A 20398-nucleotide genomic window follows, 5' to 3' on the forward strand; every position below is an offset into this window, starting at 1 on the left:
TCTTATTCATGACCGTCAATGCCGATCCAGTGTCCAATTCCATCTTTACTTGGACTCCTGCTATCTGAAGGGTGACCCAAATTGTCTGGAGATCTGCATCCTTACCAACGTTGTGTACTCTTAAGCTACCCAGTTCATTACTGCTAGCGTCTGAATCTGACTTCTGTTCGGTCGAACTGTTCTTTGTCACCTTGTGTACCTTTATGTATTTTCCTTGCGGTGACTTTTTGTTGCTGGTCTTCTTTCCTGACCGGCATACTTTAGCTATGTGGCCAAGCCTGCCACACATTCTGCATTCTTGGTTTTTAAACCAACACTGGTTCTGATCGTGCGTTGTCTTTCTGCAACGATAACATTTTACAGTACTCAAACCCAATTTATTTGTACTGAGTTCCGGTGACCGTAGCTGCATTACTGCCGTGCCTCTCACTGTGGCTTCGTGTGCTGCTGCCATAGTGACCGCTTTCTCAAGCATCAGCTCATTCTCCTCGAGCAATCGCTTTTGTGTATCTTCTTTTAATAAACCACACACAAATTTATCTCGTAGCGCCTCTGTCAGTCTCATTCCAAATTGACAGTACTTTGCTAGCTTACGCAATTCCATTAAATATTCAGCATTGCTTTCATCCTTCAGCTGCCTTCTGCTGTAAAATTTAAATCGTTCCGCTAGCATCAGCGGCGTGGGGTTTAGGTGATTTTTCAGGACAGTAACAATCTCCTCGAACGTCTTATCCGCCGGTTCATCTGGTGATAAAAGGTGTTTCAATTGCCCGTATGTCTTCGCACCCATTAAGTTTAATAATGTTAGTGCTTTCTCTTCATCTGGGATTTTATTTGCTTTACAATAATTTTGTATGCGTTCTACATACATAGCCCAATCTTCGATGTCACTATCAAAGGTATTAATGTTCCCATGTTTAGGCATCGTTGCAATTTAATTTATTTTAATTTTTATCCAAGATGGAGGCTTCCGCGCTCTTGTCTTCGTCCTCCGCCTACAAAATGGCTGTTTTCCCGCGCTTGGCGGTCTTCACCCGTCCCCCGACGCTGTCTCCGCTTCACCGCGGCTCTCACGCCTTCAGTTGCCCCCAGACGCTGCGCCTTTTTAGCCCGAATGCAGCCCGGCCCTTATCACCAGCCGCGATCGATGTCCCCGCGCTGCGCCTTTCGGCCCGAATGCGGCCCGGCCCTTATCTCCGGTCGCGATCGATCTCACCGCCCTTATTCCTCCGTCTTCCCTCCCCGTCTGTACAGCCAACGCGGCCGACTTTCTGGTTGCGTCGCTGCCCGGCTTACCCACTACCGAGGTAGAAAGAAGATAGCTGACAGCTGCTGATGGAGGCTTTGAGTTCAGGATGTCTTCTGCACTCTGGTTTCTCGATGTCTGCCTCGCGACGTGTCTTCCAGCAGGGTGATGAGGGTGGAAGCCTCTCTTCGACGTCCGTTCTGTGGACGAAGCCGCCGTGGATATAACTGCCGCAGGGTAAGAATCTGACTCGTCGCCACTGTAAAGTCTGTGGCCTAGAAATTGGGTTCTGGCGTAGCCAGGGCTTTAGCGCCGGAAGTTAGTGCCGGCGCTAAGTCCCCCTGCGCGCGCCAAAAATTCAGTAGTGCCGCGCCCAAACGGCTGCCGGCGCTACTGAAGGGTCTTTGCGGCGGTACATCGGCGCTAACTGCCGTTTCGCGCCGCAATTCCGGCGCTGCGGCACCCGATGCGGTGCGGCAGGCTGGGGACGTGCAGGCCTCCTCCTCCCGTTAAGGAGGAGCTGCCTGCACCCGGCCGCGGCCCGCGCAAATCAGCTTAAAAATGAGCCCGGCACCTCGGACAAGTGCCGGGCTTGCATCTGTTCCGGGGGGGGGGGGAGAAGTCCGGGGAGGGAGCTGCGGGCAGGCGGCCGGCGGGAAAGTGGCCGGCCGCCACGGGGCCTTTAATGCGCCGGCGCAAACTGGAGTAAGGCACCTCTGACAGAACGTTGCTTGCGGCTGCCATGGGCGAGGTGGCCGCAACTCAATTTCGGAGTTCGGGCGGGTTACCACGGCAACCGGGACGCTGCGCACACCGATGACGTCATCGGTGCCGGCGCAGCGCTACCGGTGCAACGCCGATTTAGGGCCCCAGGGAATTTTTAAACTGGCCATAACTCTGGCGCTAGTCCCTCTAGCGCCTCAAAAGCGGCGCTAAGGCAACTGAATTTCTAGGCCTGTGTGTTCTAGTTGTAATTAATAACACACAGACTACAAGATTAAAGTTCAACAGGTCTTTACTGGTTGGAGGTCAGGACTATACTAAATACAATCTTACTACACAGTGCTTATATACCGGTGGTCACCACCGGTATTACGTATACAGCAGCCAGAGAAAGTAGTACATCTCTTAAGGTGGAACAGGCTTAAGTTCTCTTAAGGTGGAACAGGTTACATACACCACAATGCACTTTGGGAGAAACAAGATGGTCCATATTTTCCGACCCCCACGGGTGTGTACACACCCGTAAGGACCTCGCAAGTGCCGGTTTCAGGCATGCGAAGCGCATGTGCTGAAAACCAGCACTTCCGTTCTGTCAAGAATCCTCTTGACAGATCATCTGTCTGCCCTGGAGCAGGGCCTCTATGGGTGGTGAGTTCTGCTTTCCGCACAACCTCCACCCACTGAAAACACTTAAAAATCTTACGCCTTGTAAAAGCAGGTGTAAGGCCTGCTTTTACCAGCAAAAGAGTTTAAAAAAGTAAAAAAATGTTTTTTTCCACTCATTTATAATTTAAAAATACTTTTATAAAAGGTAAGTTTATTTTTAGCCCCATAAAAAAATTTAACTACTATTTTCAAAAAATTAAATTTTTGTTTAGAATATTTAATTTAATGTAATTTTAACTAATTTTAAATATATGTGTTTTTTGAGTGATCCCTATTCATACTTTTGACAGGTCTATGCAGATGGAACTGTCAAAAGTGTGCAGGGGGATTCCCTTCTTTGATTGGTTCCCCATGGCCCACGTGATCCCAGAGGTGCTTGTGAACTGCCTGCGCCCCTGGGATACCTGAGCCTCTGTGCACACCAGGAGAGGCCCAGGAGCGGAAGTTTCGGGACCTACGGAGCCAGCAGGTAAATTTGTAGATTTTTCCAGATCGGAGGCATCCGCATGCAGGAAGCCTCTGATTGGAAAATCCGGCCCCATGTATAATCTAAATTTTGAGGGGGGTGGAAGAACAGAGGGACCTGGGGGTGTATAGTCACAAATCCTTGAAGGTGGCAGGGCAAGTCGATAAGGCAGTTAAGAAAGCGTATGGGATCCTTGACTTTGTAAATAGGGCCATTGAATACAAAAACAAGGAAATCATGCTAAACCTTTACAAATCACTGGTTAGGCCTCAGCTGGAGTATTGTGTACAATTCTGGGCACCACACTTTAGGAAGGATGTCAAGGCCTTGGAGAGGGTACAGTGGAGGTTTACCAGGATGACACCAGGGATGAGGGAGTTCAGTTATGTGGAGAGATTGGAGAAGCTGGGATTGTTCTCCCTAGAGCAGAGAAGGTAAAGGGGAGACCTAACAGAGATATTCAAAATCATGAGGGGTTTTGATAAAGCAAGTAGGGAGAAACTATTCCTCTGGCAAGTGGGTCAATAACCAGAGGTCATAGATTTAAAATAATTGGCAAAAGAACTAGAGGGGAAATGAGGAGAAATGATTTCACACAGAGGGTTGTTATGATCTGGAACGGACTATCTGAAAGGGTGATGAAAACAGATTTCATAGGAACTTTCAAAAGGCAATTGGACACGTACTTGAAGAGAAGTAATTTGCAGTATTATGGGGTGTGGGCCGAAATTGGACAGCTGTTTCAAAGAGCCGGCACAGGCATGTTGGGCCGAATGGCCTGCTTCTGTGCTGTATGATTCTATGATAACCTGTTATGCTCCTAGCAAATGAACAATTCAATATGAAAAATATTCAGTATTTCTGATGATTTCAATACTTAAAAATTGAAGAATGTTTGCATATTTGGACAAAGAAAATCATATATTGTGGCGACACGCCACCACTGGACATAATCCGCTCACGGCGGCACAGACAGTCTAAGCAGAAGCCCCCAGCCGGGGGCCCTTTCCTCCAGCAACTTGTTTCCCGCAGGGACAGGCTGCCGGGAGCACTTCCTGTCTGGGAAGTATTTAAGTGGATGCGCGGGCTTTTCTAGTTCCTGTTTGTCATGTGGTTGGAATAAAGCAGTTGTGTTTTCAATAGCTCTGGTCTCGACTCCCACGTTTGCCGCGGTATCTCAACAATGGTGACCCCGACGCTCAGGACGAATCCTAAGCTAGCATGGCGGATACAAACGCAGTCACGGTTAAATTACCAGACTTTTGGGAGAACCTCGCCGAAGCCTGGTTCGTTCAAGCTGAGTCCAGATTCCGGCTGAAAGGCATTACAGTCGACGCCACGAAGTACGACTACCTCGTCGCCTCGCTCACCTACGCTACAGTCCCCAAGGTTTGGGCAGCGCTGCAGAATCCACCAACGGAGGGCAAGTACGAACATCTGAAGGCTGCGCTACTTAAAAAATTTCAAACGTCCTCTTACCAGCGCCACTGCCAACTCCTGGACCTCCCCGGCCTTGGTGACGCTTCACCATCAGACCTGCTTTCCCACATGCTGTCCCTCTCAGACGACAAAAATCCCGGCGCCCTTTTTCGCACGCTTTTCATTCGGCAGCTCCCCGCCAGCATCCGCCCGCTCATTGTGGAGTCTGACTCCACGGACCTGAATGATATAGCCGAAAAGGCCGACCGGCTGCTCTCTGCACAGGCCGCTCGCGACGTCGCGCCCGACCTCACAGCAACGACCACGCGGTCTTCCCGGGCCGCTAGGCCCGACTGCCCTACCACTCCGGGTCACTGCTACTACCACATCCGTTTTGGCGCTAGGGCTCAACGTTGCACGCCATCGTGTTCCTTCAAACCCCCCCCCGCACCGGCCCCCGCGATGGCCGCGGGGCAGAAGGAGCCCCTACTGTACGTCACTGACGACAGAACCAACCGCCGATTTCTGTGCGACACAGGGGCCCAGCACAGCATCACCCCCGCCTCCGCCCTCGAGATCCAACGCGGCACACGGGGTATCACACTGGCTGCAGCCAACGGCTCTGAAATCCGCACATATGGCACCCGCACGGTCACGCTCGACCTCGCGGGCCGCCGCTACCGCTGGGAGTTCCTCACAGCCAAGGTCCTCTGCCCACTCATCGGCGCCGACTTCCTACGCACCCACGGCCTCCTTGTCGACATTCCGAGGCACCGCCTCGTCGACATCAACACTATGGCCCCCATCCCCGGCGCCTTTACCCCGGCCCGTTCGGCCGGCCTGACGACCTACTGCCTCGCCAGAGCCACAGACGACTACTCGGCACTCCTAGCTGAGTTTCCCGCCCTCACTAACCCGACCTTTTCGGCCAAAGCCGCCAAGCACGGTGTGGAACACTATATCCCCCCCCCCAGTTTCTGCCCACGCCCGCAGACTCAACCCGGCCAAGCTGGAAATCGCGCGGGCCGAGTTCACCAACATGGAACAACTCGGCATCATCCGCCGCTCCAGCAGCCCTTGGGCCTCGCCCCTCCACATCGCCCCCAAGCCCGGCGGAGGCTGGCGCCCTTGCGGGGACTACCGCCGCCTCAACGACGCCACCACCCCCGATCGATACCCGGTGCCACACATCCAGGACTTCTCGGCCCGACTGGCCGGACGAACCGTCTTTTCCAAAGTCGACCTGGTGCGCGGTTACCACCAAGTCCCCGTACACCCCGCGGACATCCCCAAAACGGCCGTCATCACCCCATTCGGCCTGTTCGAGTTCCTGAGGATGCCCTTCGGCCTCAAGAATGCAGCACAGGCTTTCCAGCGCCTTATGGACTCAGTCCTCCGGGACCTGAACTTCCTATTCGTCTATCTAGACGACATTCTCGTGGCCAGCTCCTCCAAACAGGAACACCTCGAACACCTTCGCATCCTGTTCGGGCGCCTAGCCCAACACGGGCTCATCCTCAGCCCGGCGAAGTGCCAATTCGGCCTAACCGAGATCGATTTTCTCGGTCACCACATCACCCCTGCTGGGGCCGTCCCCCTGCCCAACAAGGTGCAGGCCGTCCAGCAATTCCCCTGCCCCACAACCATCAAGGGCCTCCAGGAGTTCCTCGGGATGGTGAACTTCTACAACAGGTTCATCCCCAGAGCCGCAGCCCTCATGAAGCCCCTATACGACTCCCTCCGAGGAAAATCCGGCAAGATGGACGTAGCCTGGACCACTGACACGGCAGCCGCCTTCGACGCCACCAAAAACGTGCTCGCCGACGCCACTCTGCTCGCGCACCCGAGGGCCGATGCCCGGGTCGCGCTCGCCACCGACGCCTCCGACCACGCGGTCGGGGCCGTGTTCGAGCAGTGGGTCAATGGCGCGTGGCAGCCACTTGCCTTCTACAGCCGCCAACTGCGCCCCCCGGAGGTCAAATACTCCACTTTCGACCGCGAGCTTCTCGCACTCCACCTGTCGGTCCGCCATTTCAGGTTCCTCCTGGAAGGCCGCCCCTTCACCGCGTATGTGGACCACAAGCCACTCACATACGCGATGGCCAAGCACACCGAACCCTGGTCAGCTAGGCAGCAACGCCAGCTCGCGGCCATCTCCGAGTTTACTACGGACATTCAGCACGTCTCCGGTAGAGACAACGTGGTCGCCGACTGCCTTTCCCGTCCCACCGTCTGTGCGAATCACCTCGCGGTCGACTACGCACAACTAGCAGCGGCCCAGCTCACGGACCCAGACCTCCTCTCGGCGGCTACCAGCCTGCCAGGGCTACGCCTAGCCAAGGTCGCGCACGGGCCCGAAGCCACGGCAGTCACGTGCGACGTCTCACTCGGCCAACCCAGGCCGGTCGTCCCTGAGACCTGGCGCCGCCGCGTCTTCGACGCGCTCCACGGGCTCTCTCACCCGGGTTCCCGCGCATCCGTCAAACTCCTCTCCAAGCGCTTCGTCTGGCGCGGCCTCAGCAGAGATGTTCGGACTTGGGCCACCTCCTGCCTCGCCTGCCAACGGGCTAAGGTACAGCTGCACACCAAAGCACCCCTGGGAGACTTCGAGGTACCCAGCCGCCGCTTCGACCACGTACACGTCGACATCGTCGGTCCCCTGCCGCCATCGCAAGGCCAAACTTATCTCCTCACGATGGTCGACCGCTACACACGCTGGCCTGAGGCAGTGCCGCTGACCTCCACCACCACAGCCGACATCGCCAGGGCGTTCGTTAACACCTGGGTTGCGAGGCTCGGCGTACCGGCCGACAGAGGCGCCCAGTTCACCTCCGAACTCTGGACGGCCACAGCACGCAACCTCGGGGTGACGCTCCACCGCACCACGGCGTACCACCCGCATGCCAACGGACTTTGTGAACGCTTCCACAGGTCACTCAAGGCCTCACTCCGCGCCGGCCTGCAGGACAGTACCTGGACTGACCGCCTACCGTGGGTGCTACTCGGCCTACGCACCGCGGTCAAGGAAGACCTCCAGTCCTCGGCAGCGGAGTTAGTCTACGGACAACCGCTGCGCGTCCCAGGTGAATTCCTCCCGGAGCCTACCAAGCCTTGGTCGGCCGAACAGCAGCGGCTCGACTCTTTCTCTTCCGCTCAGCAGTTCGCCCCACTTCCGGTCAACCGACACGGCGAACTCGCACCTCACGTCCCGCCAAATTTACAGCAGGCGCGCTTCGTCTTCGTGCGACACGACGCGCACCGCGGGCCCCTGCGACCCCCGTACGACGGTCCGTACGAGGTACTACAAACCGGGGACAAGGTCTTCAAGCTGCGACTCGGTGACAGGGTCGAGACAGTCTCCATCGACCGGCTCAAACCAGCACACACAGAACCAGGGGAACAGGTCCCCGTGGCCCAGCCTCCAACTAGAGGCCATCCCCCCGGCAAGCCAGCACAGCCGGCGGCGAACCGCCCGACCCAACCAACCAGACCAGCGACCACTCAGAGCCGCTGCGGCAGAACCATTAGACCACCGTCACGACTCGTCCACTCCTCCTAAGCGGATTCTGGGGGGAGCTCTGTGGCGACACGCCACCACTGGACATAATCCACTCACGGCGGCACAGACAGTCTAAGCAGAAGCCCCCAGCCGGGGGCCCTTTCCTCCAGCAACTTGTTTCCCACAGGGACAGGCTGCCGGGAGCACTTCCTGTCTGGGAAGTATTTAAGTGGATGCGCGGGCTTTTCTAGTTCCTGTTTGTCATGTGGTTGGAATAAAGCAGTTGTGTTTTCAATAGCTCTGGTCTCGACTCCCACGTTTGCCGCGGTATCTCAACAATATTTTATTTTAACTGTACCTTGATTCTTGTCAGTTTTTCCTGTAAGGTATCTTCATTTGCTTTTGAGATTTCATTTCCTAAAGTGTCAGTCTGAAAGAACAAAGATTACTAATCAGTTACAGGGCCCAGAGATCCAATACAAAATTACCAGATGTTAACTGTTTGTGTGATCTGTACACTGAAAATGCTCTAACAATTTTGGGCTGCATGGCTATAGAGCAACAGCAATAAAAATTCAAGTGGTTCTGTAGTTTTTGTGACAGACTTTCCAACTCTAAACTCTCAAGATTACAATCTGACATCTAATTCTCAATTGATTTTGGAACTTTTCCATTTACATAAATTTCACCAGTCCTTGGCTAGGTCGCTGTCAGAGGATTGAGAGAGTGGAGAACTGCATGTTGAAGGAAAGAAAAACTACCAGGGTCAATGCCAAGCACAGAAGCACACAGTCAGCGAATTGGGTTGGTGGACTGCCGTGACCGCCTATGGTACGGAGCACCCTACATATTTAACCAAAGGAGGAAGCATGACATTCGGGGAAAAAAGGTAAAAGGAAGTGTTCTCAGTCAAAATAATTCTCATATTATAACTATGTATAAAATTTACCGTCTACTCTCAGTCTCCTCCACTAACACCACGTGCAATGCCTAGTTCTTCAATCAAATGCGTAGCTCTTATTATCAATTTCAATCATGATTTATATCCTCGTGACCATCCAAGTATTTGTAAATATAAATATATTCTCATTAAATAAGGTTTACCCTAGAAGGCTAGTGCACCTGTAATTAAATGGCCAAGTCTAACCATGAATTAAGGTTTAGTACAGTATAACACTAAGTCTCACCTTATGATTTGGTACACAATCATATGGAACAGTTACAGCAATCAAGTCCACCATTCCCTGTAATTAGAAAGCAGTATTTTATAAAATAGGTAACTCTATCCAACTTGTAAAATGCTTTCTGCAGTTCCAAAATAAATGGTTTAAATCTTCTTCTAAATGCTTATAATGAAACATCATAATAAAGTCCAGAGCAAGCAAAGGTCACTTGGCTGAACAAGCCTGCATCATCCATAGTCCATGTATGATTATTCTATTATAGACTTTCCCCTCGCCACCACCCTACTTGAAGATTTTCCAGATGTAGGGCAGGTGTTTCCGCTAGGTTGCGCTGGTTTTTTCAGCCAACATAAGCCAAACATAGAAACATAGAAGATAGGAGCAGGAGTAGGCCATTCGTTCTTGGACAGATTTGTGTGCACCTTTGGAAGTGGCTTAGTGAGTTGCAGTGAATGGTGAGACATAACGGTAGCCCCTGCAATGGTGATGTGTGAAAGGAATGGCTTGGGCACTGTAGGGATGCTTTATGGTGTTGGTGTGGGGTGGTGCCAACCTGGCACATCATGTGGAAGCCAGGGTGTACAGCGTCAAGTGAAGTGAATCTGGCTATGCTGAGGCCATCCCTGGCCTCCCGGGCAGCAATATGGTCAGGTGCTGATGCCCTCTGTCCTGTGCAGCATCAGTTGATTGCGGAGAAGGTTGGTGTTGTTGTTGGTGCTGCTGGTGTGCCTGGGGATGCTGGTGTTGGGGCTGATCGTGGTCGGATTCTGTGGACGTCGTGAATATCACATATAGCGAGTTGGTCACACCGCGGGTAAAGGGTGTACAGGCAGGAAGGGAATGGGGGACCAGCAGGCAGAGTAAGAGGCGCAGGCAGGTAGTGCAGGAATCCCCTGCGGCCATCCCCCTCTCCAACAGATATACCACTTTGAATACTGTTGGGGGGGATGACGCATCAGGGGAAGGCAGCAGCAGCCAACTTCCTGGCACCATGGGTGGCTCTGCTGCACAGGCTGGGAGGAAAAAGAGTGGAAGAGCTATAGTGATAGGGGACTCAATTGTAAGGGGAATAGATAGGCGTTTTTGCGGCTGCAAGCGAGACTCCAGGATGGTGTGTTGCCTCCCTGGTGCAAGGGTCAAGGACGTCTCAGAGCGGCTGCAGAACATTTTGGAGGGGGAGGGTGAACAGCCAGTTGTCGTGGTGCACATAGGCACCAACGATATAGGTAAAAAACGGGATGAGGTCCTAAAAGCAGAATATAGGGAGTTAGGAGGTAAATTAAAAAATAGGACCTCAAAGGTAGTAATCTCAGGATTGCTACCAGTGCCACGTGCTAGTCAGAGTAGAAATAGGAGGATATTTCAAATTAATACGTGGCTAGAGGAATGGTGCAAGGAGGAGGGATTCAAATTCCTTGGACATTGGAACCGGTTCTGGGAGAGGTGGGACCAGTACAAACGGGACGGTTTGCACCTGGGCAGGGCCGGGACCGATGTCCTAGGGGGAGTGTTTGCTAGTGCTGTTCGGGGGGGTTTAAACTAAAATGGCAGGGAGTTGGGAACCTGAGCATGGAGACAGAGGAAAGGAAAACAGGGATAAAATCAAAAGATAGGAAGGAGAAAAACAAAAGTGGCAGTCAGAGAAATCAACGGTTTAAATCAAACGTGGCCACAGTAAATAATAATTCTAATAGGTCTAAGAGCGTTAAAAAAACAAGCCTGAAGGCTTTGTGTCTTAATGCGAGGAGCATTTGTAATAAGGTGGATGAATTGGCTGCGCAAATAGAGGTAAACGGATATGATTTGGTTGGGATTACGGAAACGTAGCTCAAGGATGGCCAAGACTGGGAACTCAACATCCAGGGGTATTCGATATTCAGAAAAGATAGGCAAAAAGGAAAGGGAGGTGGGGTAGCATTACTGGTTAAAGAAGGGATTAATACAATTGTAATGAAGGATATTAGCTCTGATGACATGGAATCTGTATGGGTAGAATTGAGAAATACTAAGGGGAAAAAAATATTAGTGGGAGTGGTATATAGACCTCCAAACAGTAAGGCGGAGGTTGGGGATGGCATTAAAAGGGAAATTAAAGAAGCGTGCAATAAGGGCACAGCAGTCATCATGGGTGACTTTAATCTACATATAGATTGGGCCAACCAAATTAGTAACAATACTGTGGAGGAGGAATTCCTGGAGTGTTTATGGGATGGTTTCCTGGACCAATATGTCGAGGAACCAACCAGAGATCAGGCCATCTTAGACTGGGTATTATGTAACGAGAAAGGATTAATTAGCAATCTTGTTGTATGAGGCCCCTTGGGTCGGAGCGATCATAATATGATGGAATTCTTCATTAAGATGGAGAATGAAGTAGTTGACTCAGAGACAAGGGTCCTCAATTTAAATAAAGGAAACTACGATGGTCTGAGGAGCGAGTTGGGTAGGATTGATTGGGGAATGGCACTCAAAGGGTTGACAGTGGATAGGCAATGGCAAACATTCAAAGACCGAATGGATGAGCTACAGAATTTGTTCATCCCAGTTTGGCATAAAAATAAAACCAAAAAGGTGACTCAACCGTGGCTAACAAGGGAAATTAGGGATAGCATAAGATCCAAGGAGAGGACATATAAATTGGCCAGAAAAAGCAATAATCCTGAGGATTGGGAGCAGTTTAGGATTCAACAAAGGAGGACAAAGGGATTAATTAAGAAAGGGAAACTAGAATATGAGAGTAAGCTTGCAAGCAACATAAAAACTGACTGTAAAAGCTTTTATAGATATGTGAAGAGAAAAAGATTGGTGAAGTCAAGCGTAGGTCCCTTACAGTCAGAATCAGGGGAATTTATAATGGGGAACAAGGAAATGGCTGACCAACTAAATACATACTTTGGTTCTGTCTTCACAAAGGAGGACACAAATAACCACCCAGAGATGTCGGGGAACATAGGGTCTGATGAAAGGGAGGAACTGAAAGAAATCAGTATTTGTAGGGGAATGGCGTTAGGAAAATTGATGGGACTGAAGGCCGATAAATCCCCAGGGCCTGATGGTCTACATCCCAGGGTAATTAAGGAAGTGGCCCTAGAGATAGTAGATGCATTGTGGTCATCTTGCAGAACTCGATAGACTCTGGAACAGTACCCATGGATTGGAGGGTAGCTAATGTTACCCCACTATTCAAAAAAGGTGGTAGAGAAAAAGCGGGGAATTATAGACCAGTAAGCCTGACATCGGTAGTGGGGAAAATGTTGGAGTCTATTATAAAAGATGTAATAGCAGAGCACTTGGAAAGCAGTGACAGGATCGGACAAAGTCAACATGGATTTACAAAAGGTAAATCATGCTTGACTAATCTACTGGAATTTTTTGAGGATGTAACTGGTAAAATAGATAAGGGAGAACCAGTGGATGTGGTGTATTTGGACTTTCAGAAGGCTTTCGATAAGGTCCCACATAAGAGATTAGCGTGCAAAATTAAGGCACATGGGATTGGGGGCAAGTTATTGACTTGGATAGAGAACTGGTTGGCGGACAGAAAGCAAAGAGTTGGAATAAACGGGTCGTTTTCCGAGTGGCAGGCAGTGACTAGTGGGGTACCGCAAGGATCGGTCCTAGGACCCCAGCTGTTCACAATATATATTAATGATCTGGACGAGGGAATTGGATGTAATATCTCCAAATTTGCAGACAACACAAAGCTGGGTGGGAGGATAAGCTGTGAGGAGGATGTTGTGAAACTCCAGTACGATTTGGACAGGTTGGGTGATTGGGCAGAAACATGGCAAATGCAATATAATGTGGATAAATGTGAGGTTATCCACTTTGGTGGCAAAAACAGGAAGGCAGGTTATTATTTGAATGGCAATAGATTGGGAGAAGGGGAAGTGCAAAGAGACCTGGGTGTTATTGTGCACCAGTCGCTGAAGGTAAGCATGCAGGTGCAGCAGGCGGTTAAGAAGGCAAATGGTATGTTGGCCTTCGTAGCAAGAGGGTTCGAGTACAGGAACAAGGATGTCTTGCTACAGTTGTACAGGGCCTTGGTGAGACCGCACCTTGAGTATTGTGTGCAGTTTTGGTCACCTTACCTGAGGAAGGACGTTCTTGCCATGGAGGGAGTGCAGTGAAGATTCACCAGGCTGATACCTGGGATGGCAGGAATGACGTATGAGGAGAGATTGTGTCGATTGGGCTTATACTCACTGGAGTTTAGAAGATTGAGAGGGGATCTCATCGAAACCTATAAAATTCTGTCAGGTCTGGACAGACTAGATGCAGGAAGGATGTTTCGGATGGCCGGGGAGTCCAGAACCAGGGGTCATAGTCTAAGGATAAGGGGTAAGTCATTTAGGACTGAAATGAGGAGGAACTTCTTCACCCAGAGAGTGGTGAACCTGTGGAATTCTCTGCCACAGAGGGCGGTGGAGGCCAGTTCATTAAATATATTCAAGAAAGAGTTGGATATATTTCTTGAGGCTAAAGGGATCAAGGGATATGGGGAGAAGGCAGGGACAGGGTATTGAATTTGGATGATCAGCCATGATCTCATTGAATGGCGGAGCAGGCTCGAAGGGCCGAATGGCCTACTCCTGCTCCTATCTTCTATGTTTCTATGTTTCTATAAAGGGCATCCATGCTGATGGAATAGATGGCAGGTGAAGTAGAGATGACAGAAGCGATCTGTCAATGGTGAGAGAAGTAATGAGGTTAGACTGAATGGAGGCTTGTATAAAGACTTGCAGCATAGTGAATCTATTGTGGAAATGCAGTGAGGAAGAGCTTGTGGCTGAGGGAAGATATCTCTGTAAGGCCTTTGACATGAATCAGTCATTCATGAAAGAAAGACTTATGAAATAATACTGAGCGGCCTGCGGGTGGCGCTGTCCAGGGAGAGTATAAATACTCGGGCATGGGCCCAGCTTGCGCAGAACATTCTTAACAGGAACTAGTGAAGGACACAACTAGACCTCCATGTTGTAAAACAGTTGATTAAAGCTTTGTTTAACGCTTACACCAAGTGCCAAGTAGTTTTCTTACGTCAGCCTTTATTTGACATTTGAAGCTGTCAACTCATCAGCTGATTCAATCGCCACTGACCTCCCACCTTAGCTTCACAGACGTGGTCTCGCAACAGCGTGAAACCCATGGGCGAGCTGTCAAATTCAAAAGGTCACTTTAAAACCATTGTTAAGTGGCTGTAAACACGCCACTAATCATTTAAATTGGCTCCACCGCCACTGCGTGTCGGGTCTGCTCAGCGCTCAGACCGACATTTGGATATATGACTTTCTACGCCATCATCTAAGGCGTTAATAAATACTGTGAATAGTTGAGGCCCCAAAACAGATCCCTGCGGGACACCACTAGTCACATCCTGCCAATTTGAGTACCTATCCATTATCCCTACTGCCTGTCTCCTGCCGCTCAGCCAATTTCCTAACCAGGTCAATAATTTGTCCTCAATTCCATGAGCTTCTACCTTGGTTAACCGTCTCTTATGAGCGACTTTATCAAATGCCTTCTGGAAGTCCATATAAATAACGTCCATAGACATTCCCCTGTCCACTACTTTAGTCACTGTAATGTTATCTTATATCTTAGCATTAAGAGGCTTACGAGTAGATATCGTTGAGTACTCTTTATTAGGTCTTGAGTCAGTGCCAGCTCGTGTGGTAGTGCCGCATGGCCAAGATGGCTTCCTATTTATACGACTGCCGTCAAGCAGCTGTCTTTACTACAGCTACCATAAAGCAGCTGTCTTTACTACAGCTACAGTTATCTGTACATCTTTCCCCCTCAACGATGACATAAACAGTAAACACCATAACATAACATAACACATAGAACACATATTAACAACATATAAAAACAGTCAGTGTGACTACTATTAATTACTATTAACAACATGTAAAAACTGTCAGTGTAACTATACCTTGCAATAGCTGCCGGTACATATAAACACTACCCACACCCAGAAGTCCATTAGCTGTTTACAGTCTTTCCCTTGTCTACAGGTCGAGTCTAACGACAGGCTTTCTGGTGCGCTGTGACCTGCATAGCTGAGCGGGTATTTGCTGGGCCAACCCAGTTGTGTCCATTAAGTTCATGTCTGTACCACACGGATCACTTGTCTCATTGTCACCCCTGTGTACTTCATCACTTTGTGGCATTGCCCTCGTCTCCTCGTCACTCTGTCGGATTTCCATCATCAGCTCATCCTCTCTGTCCTCCTGCGGCTGACAGGTCTCCGTGGTTTTCAGTAGGTGCCTCCTGTTTCTGCGATACACATTGCCATTTTCTGTCATGACACTGTATGACCTGGGGGCGACCTGTTGTAGAACGGTGGCTCTTTGATTCCATGACCCAGGCCCTTCAATGCGAACTACATCCTTCTCCTGTAGAGGCACTAGTGCAGTGGCTGTGCGGTCATGGAGCGTTTTTTGTTTCCGCTGAAGTTTCCGGGCCTTGTCTGCCCATACCTCATCTCTGTGATCAGGTGTGACATGCCTGGGAAGTCGAGTACGGATTTTGCAGCCCAGTAAGAGCTCGGCTGGAGACTTGCCACTTTCCAGCGGGGCCGCCCTGTACGACATCATGGCCAGATATGGGTCAGTGTTGCTGTGTGCTGCTTTTTTAAATAGTCTTTTCACAATCTGTACCCCCTTCTCCGCTTTTCCATTGGCTTGAGGGTAGAGCGGGCTGGAGGTTACATGCTTAAACTCATACTCTGTAGCAAACGACTGAAACTCATGACTGGCATAGGGAAAGCCATTATCAGAGACCAGAGTTAGAGGGATGCCCTGCCTGGAAAAGATTGACTTCAGGTGAGTTATCACAGCTCTTGACATGGTGCTGGGTAGGAGAGCAATCTCAGGATAATTAGAGTAATAATCAATAACTAACAAATAGTCTTTTCCTTCATAGTGAAAAATATCAGTTCCTACCTTTTCCCAAGGTTGTGATGGGAGCTCTGTGGTAATGAGGGGCTCTTTTGTTTGCTTGTAGTGATACTCCTGACATGTAGCACACTCACTGGTCATCTGGTCAATATCAGAGATCATGTTTGGCCAGTAGAGTGCCTCACGTGCTCTCCTTTTTGACTTTTCCACACCCAGGTGCCCTTCATGTATCCTGTGAAGCATTTCTCATCGCATAGAGATGGGCACTACAATCCTGTCACACTTAAGCAGTAGTCCATTGACCACAGAAAGCTCAGACTGAATATGATGATATTGTTTACATGACCCTTTCTTCCAACCCTCGTGAAGATTTCTCATCACTTTCCTCAGAACAGGGTCCTTTGATGTCTCTGTGGCTATCTTTGATAGTTGTCCCTGTGAGGCGGGCAATGCTGCATAGACCATATCCACATGAAGGGCCACATCCTCTTCTGTTTCACTGTTTTGTGTGGCACGAGGCGCAGCCCTGGATAGTGTATCTGCTATGAACATTTGTGTCCCTGGCACATATGTGAGCTCAAAATCATAACATTGTAGTCTCATCATTAGGCGCTGTATCCGTGATGACATGTCACACAGATTCTTTTTTGCGATCCCTAGCAGTGGCTTATGGTCAGTTTCTAGGATAACCTTGGGAAGTCCATAGATGTAGGTATGACATTTTTCACACCCAAATGCCAAGCCCAGGCACTCCTTCTCTATTTGTGCATACCGGCACTCTGTAGCCGTCATGGAGCGTGACGCACATGCCACTGGTCGCCATTCTCCTTCATCTTCCTGTAGAAGGACAGCCCCTAATCCATCCTTAGAGGCATCTGTGGACACTTTTGTCCTCTTTTCAGGGCAGAAGAACTTCAGTATGGGTTCACTTGCTAGAATGTGTAGCAGCCCCTTCCATTCATTCTCGTGTTCATCTCCCCATTGGAACTCTGTCTCTTGGTGCGGCAGTTTTCTCAAGTGAGCGGTTTTCACTGCCAGATTTGGAATGAATTTCCCTAGGTAATTAACCATGCCAAGGGCCCGCTGAACCCCTTTCTTGTCCTTTGGTTTTTCCATGTCATGTATGGCCTTTACCTTTGACTTGTCTGGCTGAATCCCTTCGGCAGAAATCTTGTCCCCGAGGAATGTGATTTCATTGACGCTGAACTGACATTTGTCTTTATTTAGTTTGAGGCCATATGGGCGTTTTACCAAGCCCAAATCCACACATATCTTATCCCCCAACAGTGACTCATGTCCTTCAGGCACTATAACAAACGTCAATGGGTGAATGCGATTTTTTACCTTAACATTCAGCCTACACGTTCCTTTTGTTTCAATACTTTGTCCATTGTACACCTTCAAAGCCACTGTCTTGTTCAGTATTTTTGGTCTCACTTTGAGATTCCGTGCATCACTCCAGATTATGAGGTTTGCCTCAGCACCTGTATCTAGCTTGAAGGGAACAATGGTGCCATTTACCAGCAAGGGGGCTATCCAAACTTCAGTCTTTAGTCCTACGGAATGTACTTCCTTTTCCATATCTTTACCCTGTTTTAAGTCATTTTGCACCATTCCAACATACAAAGTCTCCGATTCCGTGTCTTCAGTCTCAACCAGGTAAGGCCTCAGAGCGTCGGCGGGAATCTCGAGCGGCAGAGCGGGGCTATAAAAGGCCCCAGAGACCAGGTAAGGCCTACCAGTCTCCGAACTCGGAACTCAGAGGGAAGGAGAGAGGTAAAAAGTAATCCAAGTGTGACATCACCAGAAAGCGGGTAAGTGATTGGTTGGTAAGTATTTCTCTCTTTTTTAAGCTTAAACTCTGGTTTATAGTTTCTAAGGTGCGATATTCATCATCTAGAATCGGGGCAGAGGGTATTTAAAAATAATATTAATAAATTTAATTAATTACATAGAATGGGAGACCAGGTGATGTGTTGCTGCTGCAATATGTGGGAGCTGGTGGACACCATTGATGCTCACGGTGATCACATTTGGAGTAAGTGTTGGCTGCTCGAGGAATTCCGGCTCCGTGTTGAAGAGCTGGAGTCCGAGCTTCAAACATTGAGACACATCAGGGAGGGAGAGAGTTACCTGGACTCTGTGTATCAGGAGGTAGTCCCACCAATTAGATTAATTAATTCAGATATAGTCCGTGGCCAGGGTCAGGATGGTGTGACTAGAAGTGAGGCAGGTACGGGGATCCAGGAGGTAGTGTTGGAGGAGCTGCAGCCATTGCTCTTGTCCAACAGGTTTGAGGCTCTTACTCCCTGTGAGGATGGGAACAGGGACTGCGGGGAGGATGAGCAACCTGGCCACAGCACCGTAGAGCGGGGGGCCATTCAAGTGGGGGGAGTTAAAAGAAATGTTGTAGTGGTAGGGGATAGTATCGTTAGGGGGATAGATAGAGTTCTTTGCAGCCGAGAGCGAGAGTCCCGAAGGCTGTGTTGCCTGCCCGGTGCCAGGGTTAAGGACATCTCCTCTGGGCTGGAGAGAAACTTGGAGTGGGAGGGGGAGGATCCAGTTGTCATGGTCCATGTTGGTACCAACGACATAGATAGGACAAGGAAGGAGGTTCTGCTGAGGGAGTTTGAGCAGCTAGGGGCCAAATTAAAAAGCAGAACCACAAGGGTAATAATCTCTGGATTACTACCTAAGCCACGTGCAAATTTGGCTAGGGTAAATAAAATTAAAGAGTTAAATGCGTGGCTCAAAGACTGGTGTGGGAGAAATGGGTTTTGCTTCCTGGGACACTGGTATCAGTACTGGGACAGGAGAGAGCTGTTCCGTTGGGACGGGCTTCACTTGGCCAGTGCTGGGACTAGAATCCTGGCGAATCGAATAACTAGGGCTGTAGAGAGGGCTTTAAACTAATTAGTGGGGGGGAGGTTTTAAGAGAGCGAAAAATAAAAATGACAGCGGAGAAGGCAATAGAGCAAGGTAGCAGTGGGGGAATTAAAAACCAGAGTGTGTCAGGAAGGGACAGAATGTATAATGATAAAGGTAAAGTAGTAAAAGGGGTAAAAGCAGGAATAAATTGTCAGAAAACATATGTGAAAGTACTTTATCTGAATGCACGCAGCATTCGTAACAAAATTGACAAGTTGACGGTACGAATAACTACACATGGGTATGATCTGGTGGCCATTACGGAAACATGGCTGCAAGATAATCATGACTGGGAACTAAACATACAAGGGTATTTGACAATTAGGAAGGACAGACAGGAAGGAAAGGGAGGTGGGGTTGCTATGTTAATCAAGGATGGAATCACTGCAATAGTCAGAAATGATATTGGGTCAAAGGATCAGGATAGTGAAACAGTTTGGGTGGAGATAAGGAATAATAAGGGGAAAAAGTCACTTGTGGGCGTAGTCTATAGGCCTCCTAACAGTTGCAACTCTGTTGGTCGGAGTATAAATCAGGAAATAGTTGGGGCTTGTAATAAGGGAACAGCTATAATCATGGGGGATTTTAACTTTCATATTGACTGGACTAATCAAATTGGGCATGGCAGCATTGAGGAAGAGTTCATAGAGTGTATTAGGGATGGGTTCCTTGAGCAGTATGTAACTGAACCAACCAGGGGGCAGGCAATCTTAGATCTGGTCCTGTGCAATGAGACAGGATTAATAAAAAATGTCCTAGTAAAGGATCCCCTTGGAATGAGTGACCATAATATGGTTGAATTCCAAATTCAGTTTGAGGGTGAGAGAGTTGGATCTCAAACCAGCGTACTGAGCTTAAATAAAGGAGACTATGAAGGTATGAGAGTAGAATTGACTAAAGTGGACTGGGAAAACAGATTAAAGTGCAAGACGGTACAAGAGCAGTGGTCTACATTCAAGGAGATATTTCACATCTTTCAAGATAAATATATTCCACTGAGGAAAAAGGGGAGTAAAAGAAAAGACAGCCATCCGTGGCTTAGTAAAGTAATAAAGGATAGTATTCGACTGAAAACAAGGGCATATAAAGTAGCCAAATCTAGTGGGAGGATAGAAGATTGGGAAGCATTTAAAAGCCAGCAAACAATAACTAAAAGATTAATTAAGAAAGGGAAGATAGATTATGAAAGTAAACTAGCAAAAAATATAAAAACAGATAGCAAGAGTTTCTACAGCTATATAAAAAGAAAAAGGGTGGCTAAAGTGAACGTTGGTCCTTTAGAGGATGGGACTGGGAAACTAGTGGTGGGGAACATGGAGATGGCAAAGACGCTGAACAAATATTTTGTATCAGTCTTTACAGTAG

The 20398-nt window shown here is 49.1% G+C and overlaps 1 protein-coding gene across 1 annotated transcript in view; it reads right to left on the minus strand.

Annotated features, from left to right (window-relative positions):
- Nucleotides 1-20398, minus strand: part of LOC147120541 (lactase/phlorizin hydrolase-like) — a 164240-nt gene that overhangs the window by 91613 nt on the left and 52229 nt on the right. Inside the window, exons 3-4 of the mRNA XM_085984232.1 lie at nt 9207-9263; nt 8378-8449 (exon numbers count right to left, since the gene is read on the minus strand). Of these exons, the coding sequence (XP_085840358.1) occupies nt 8378-8449; nt 9207-9263 (129 nt within the window). The remainder of the gene's footprint in view (nt 1-8377; nt 8450-9206; nt 9264-20398) is intronic.

Source organism: Somniosus microcephalus, chromosome 4 (assembly GCF_052327205.1).
Source record: "Somniosus microcephalus isolate GS21.2 chromosome 4, FLI_Smic_1.0, whole genome shotgun sequence".
In the NCBI taxonomy this organism is placed as follows: domain Eukaryota; kingdom Metazoa; phylum Chordata; class Chondrichthyes; order Squaliformes; family Somniosidae; genus Somniosus; species Somniosus microcephalus.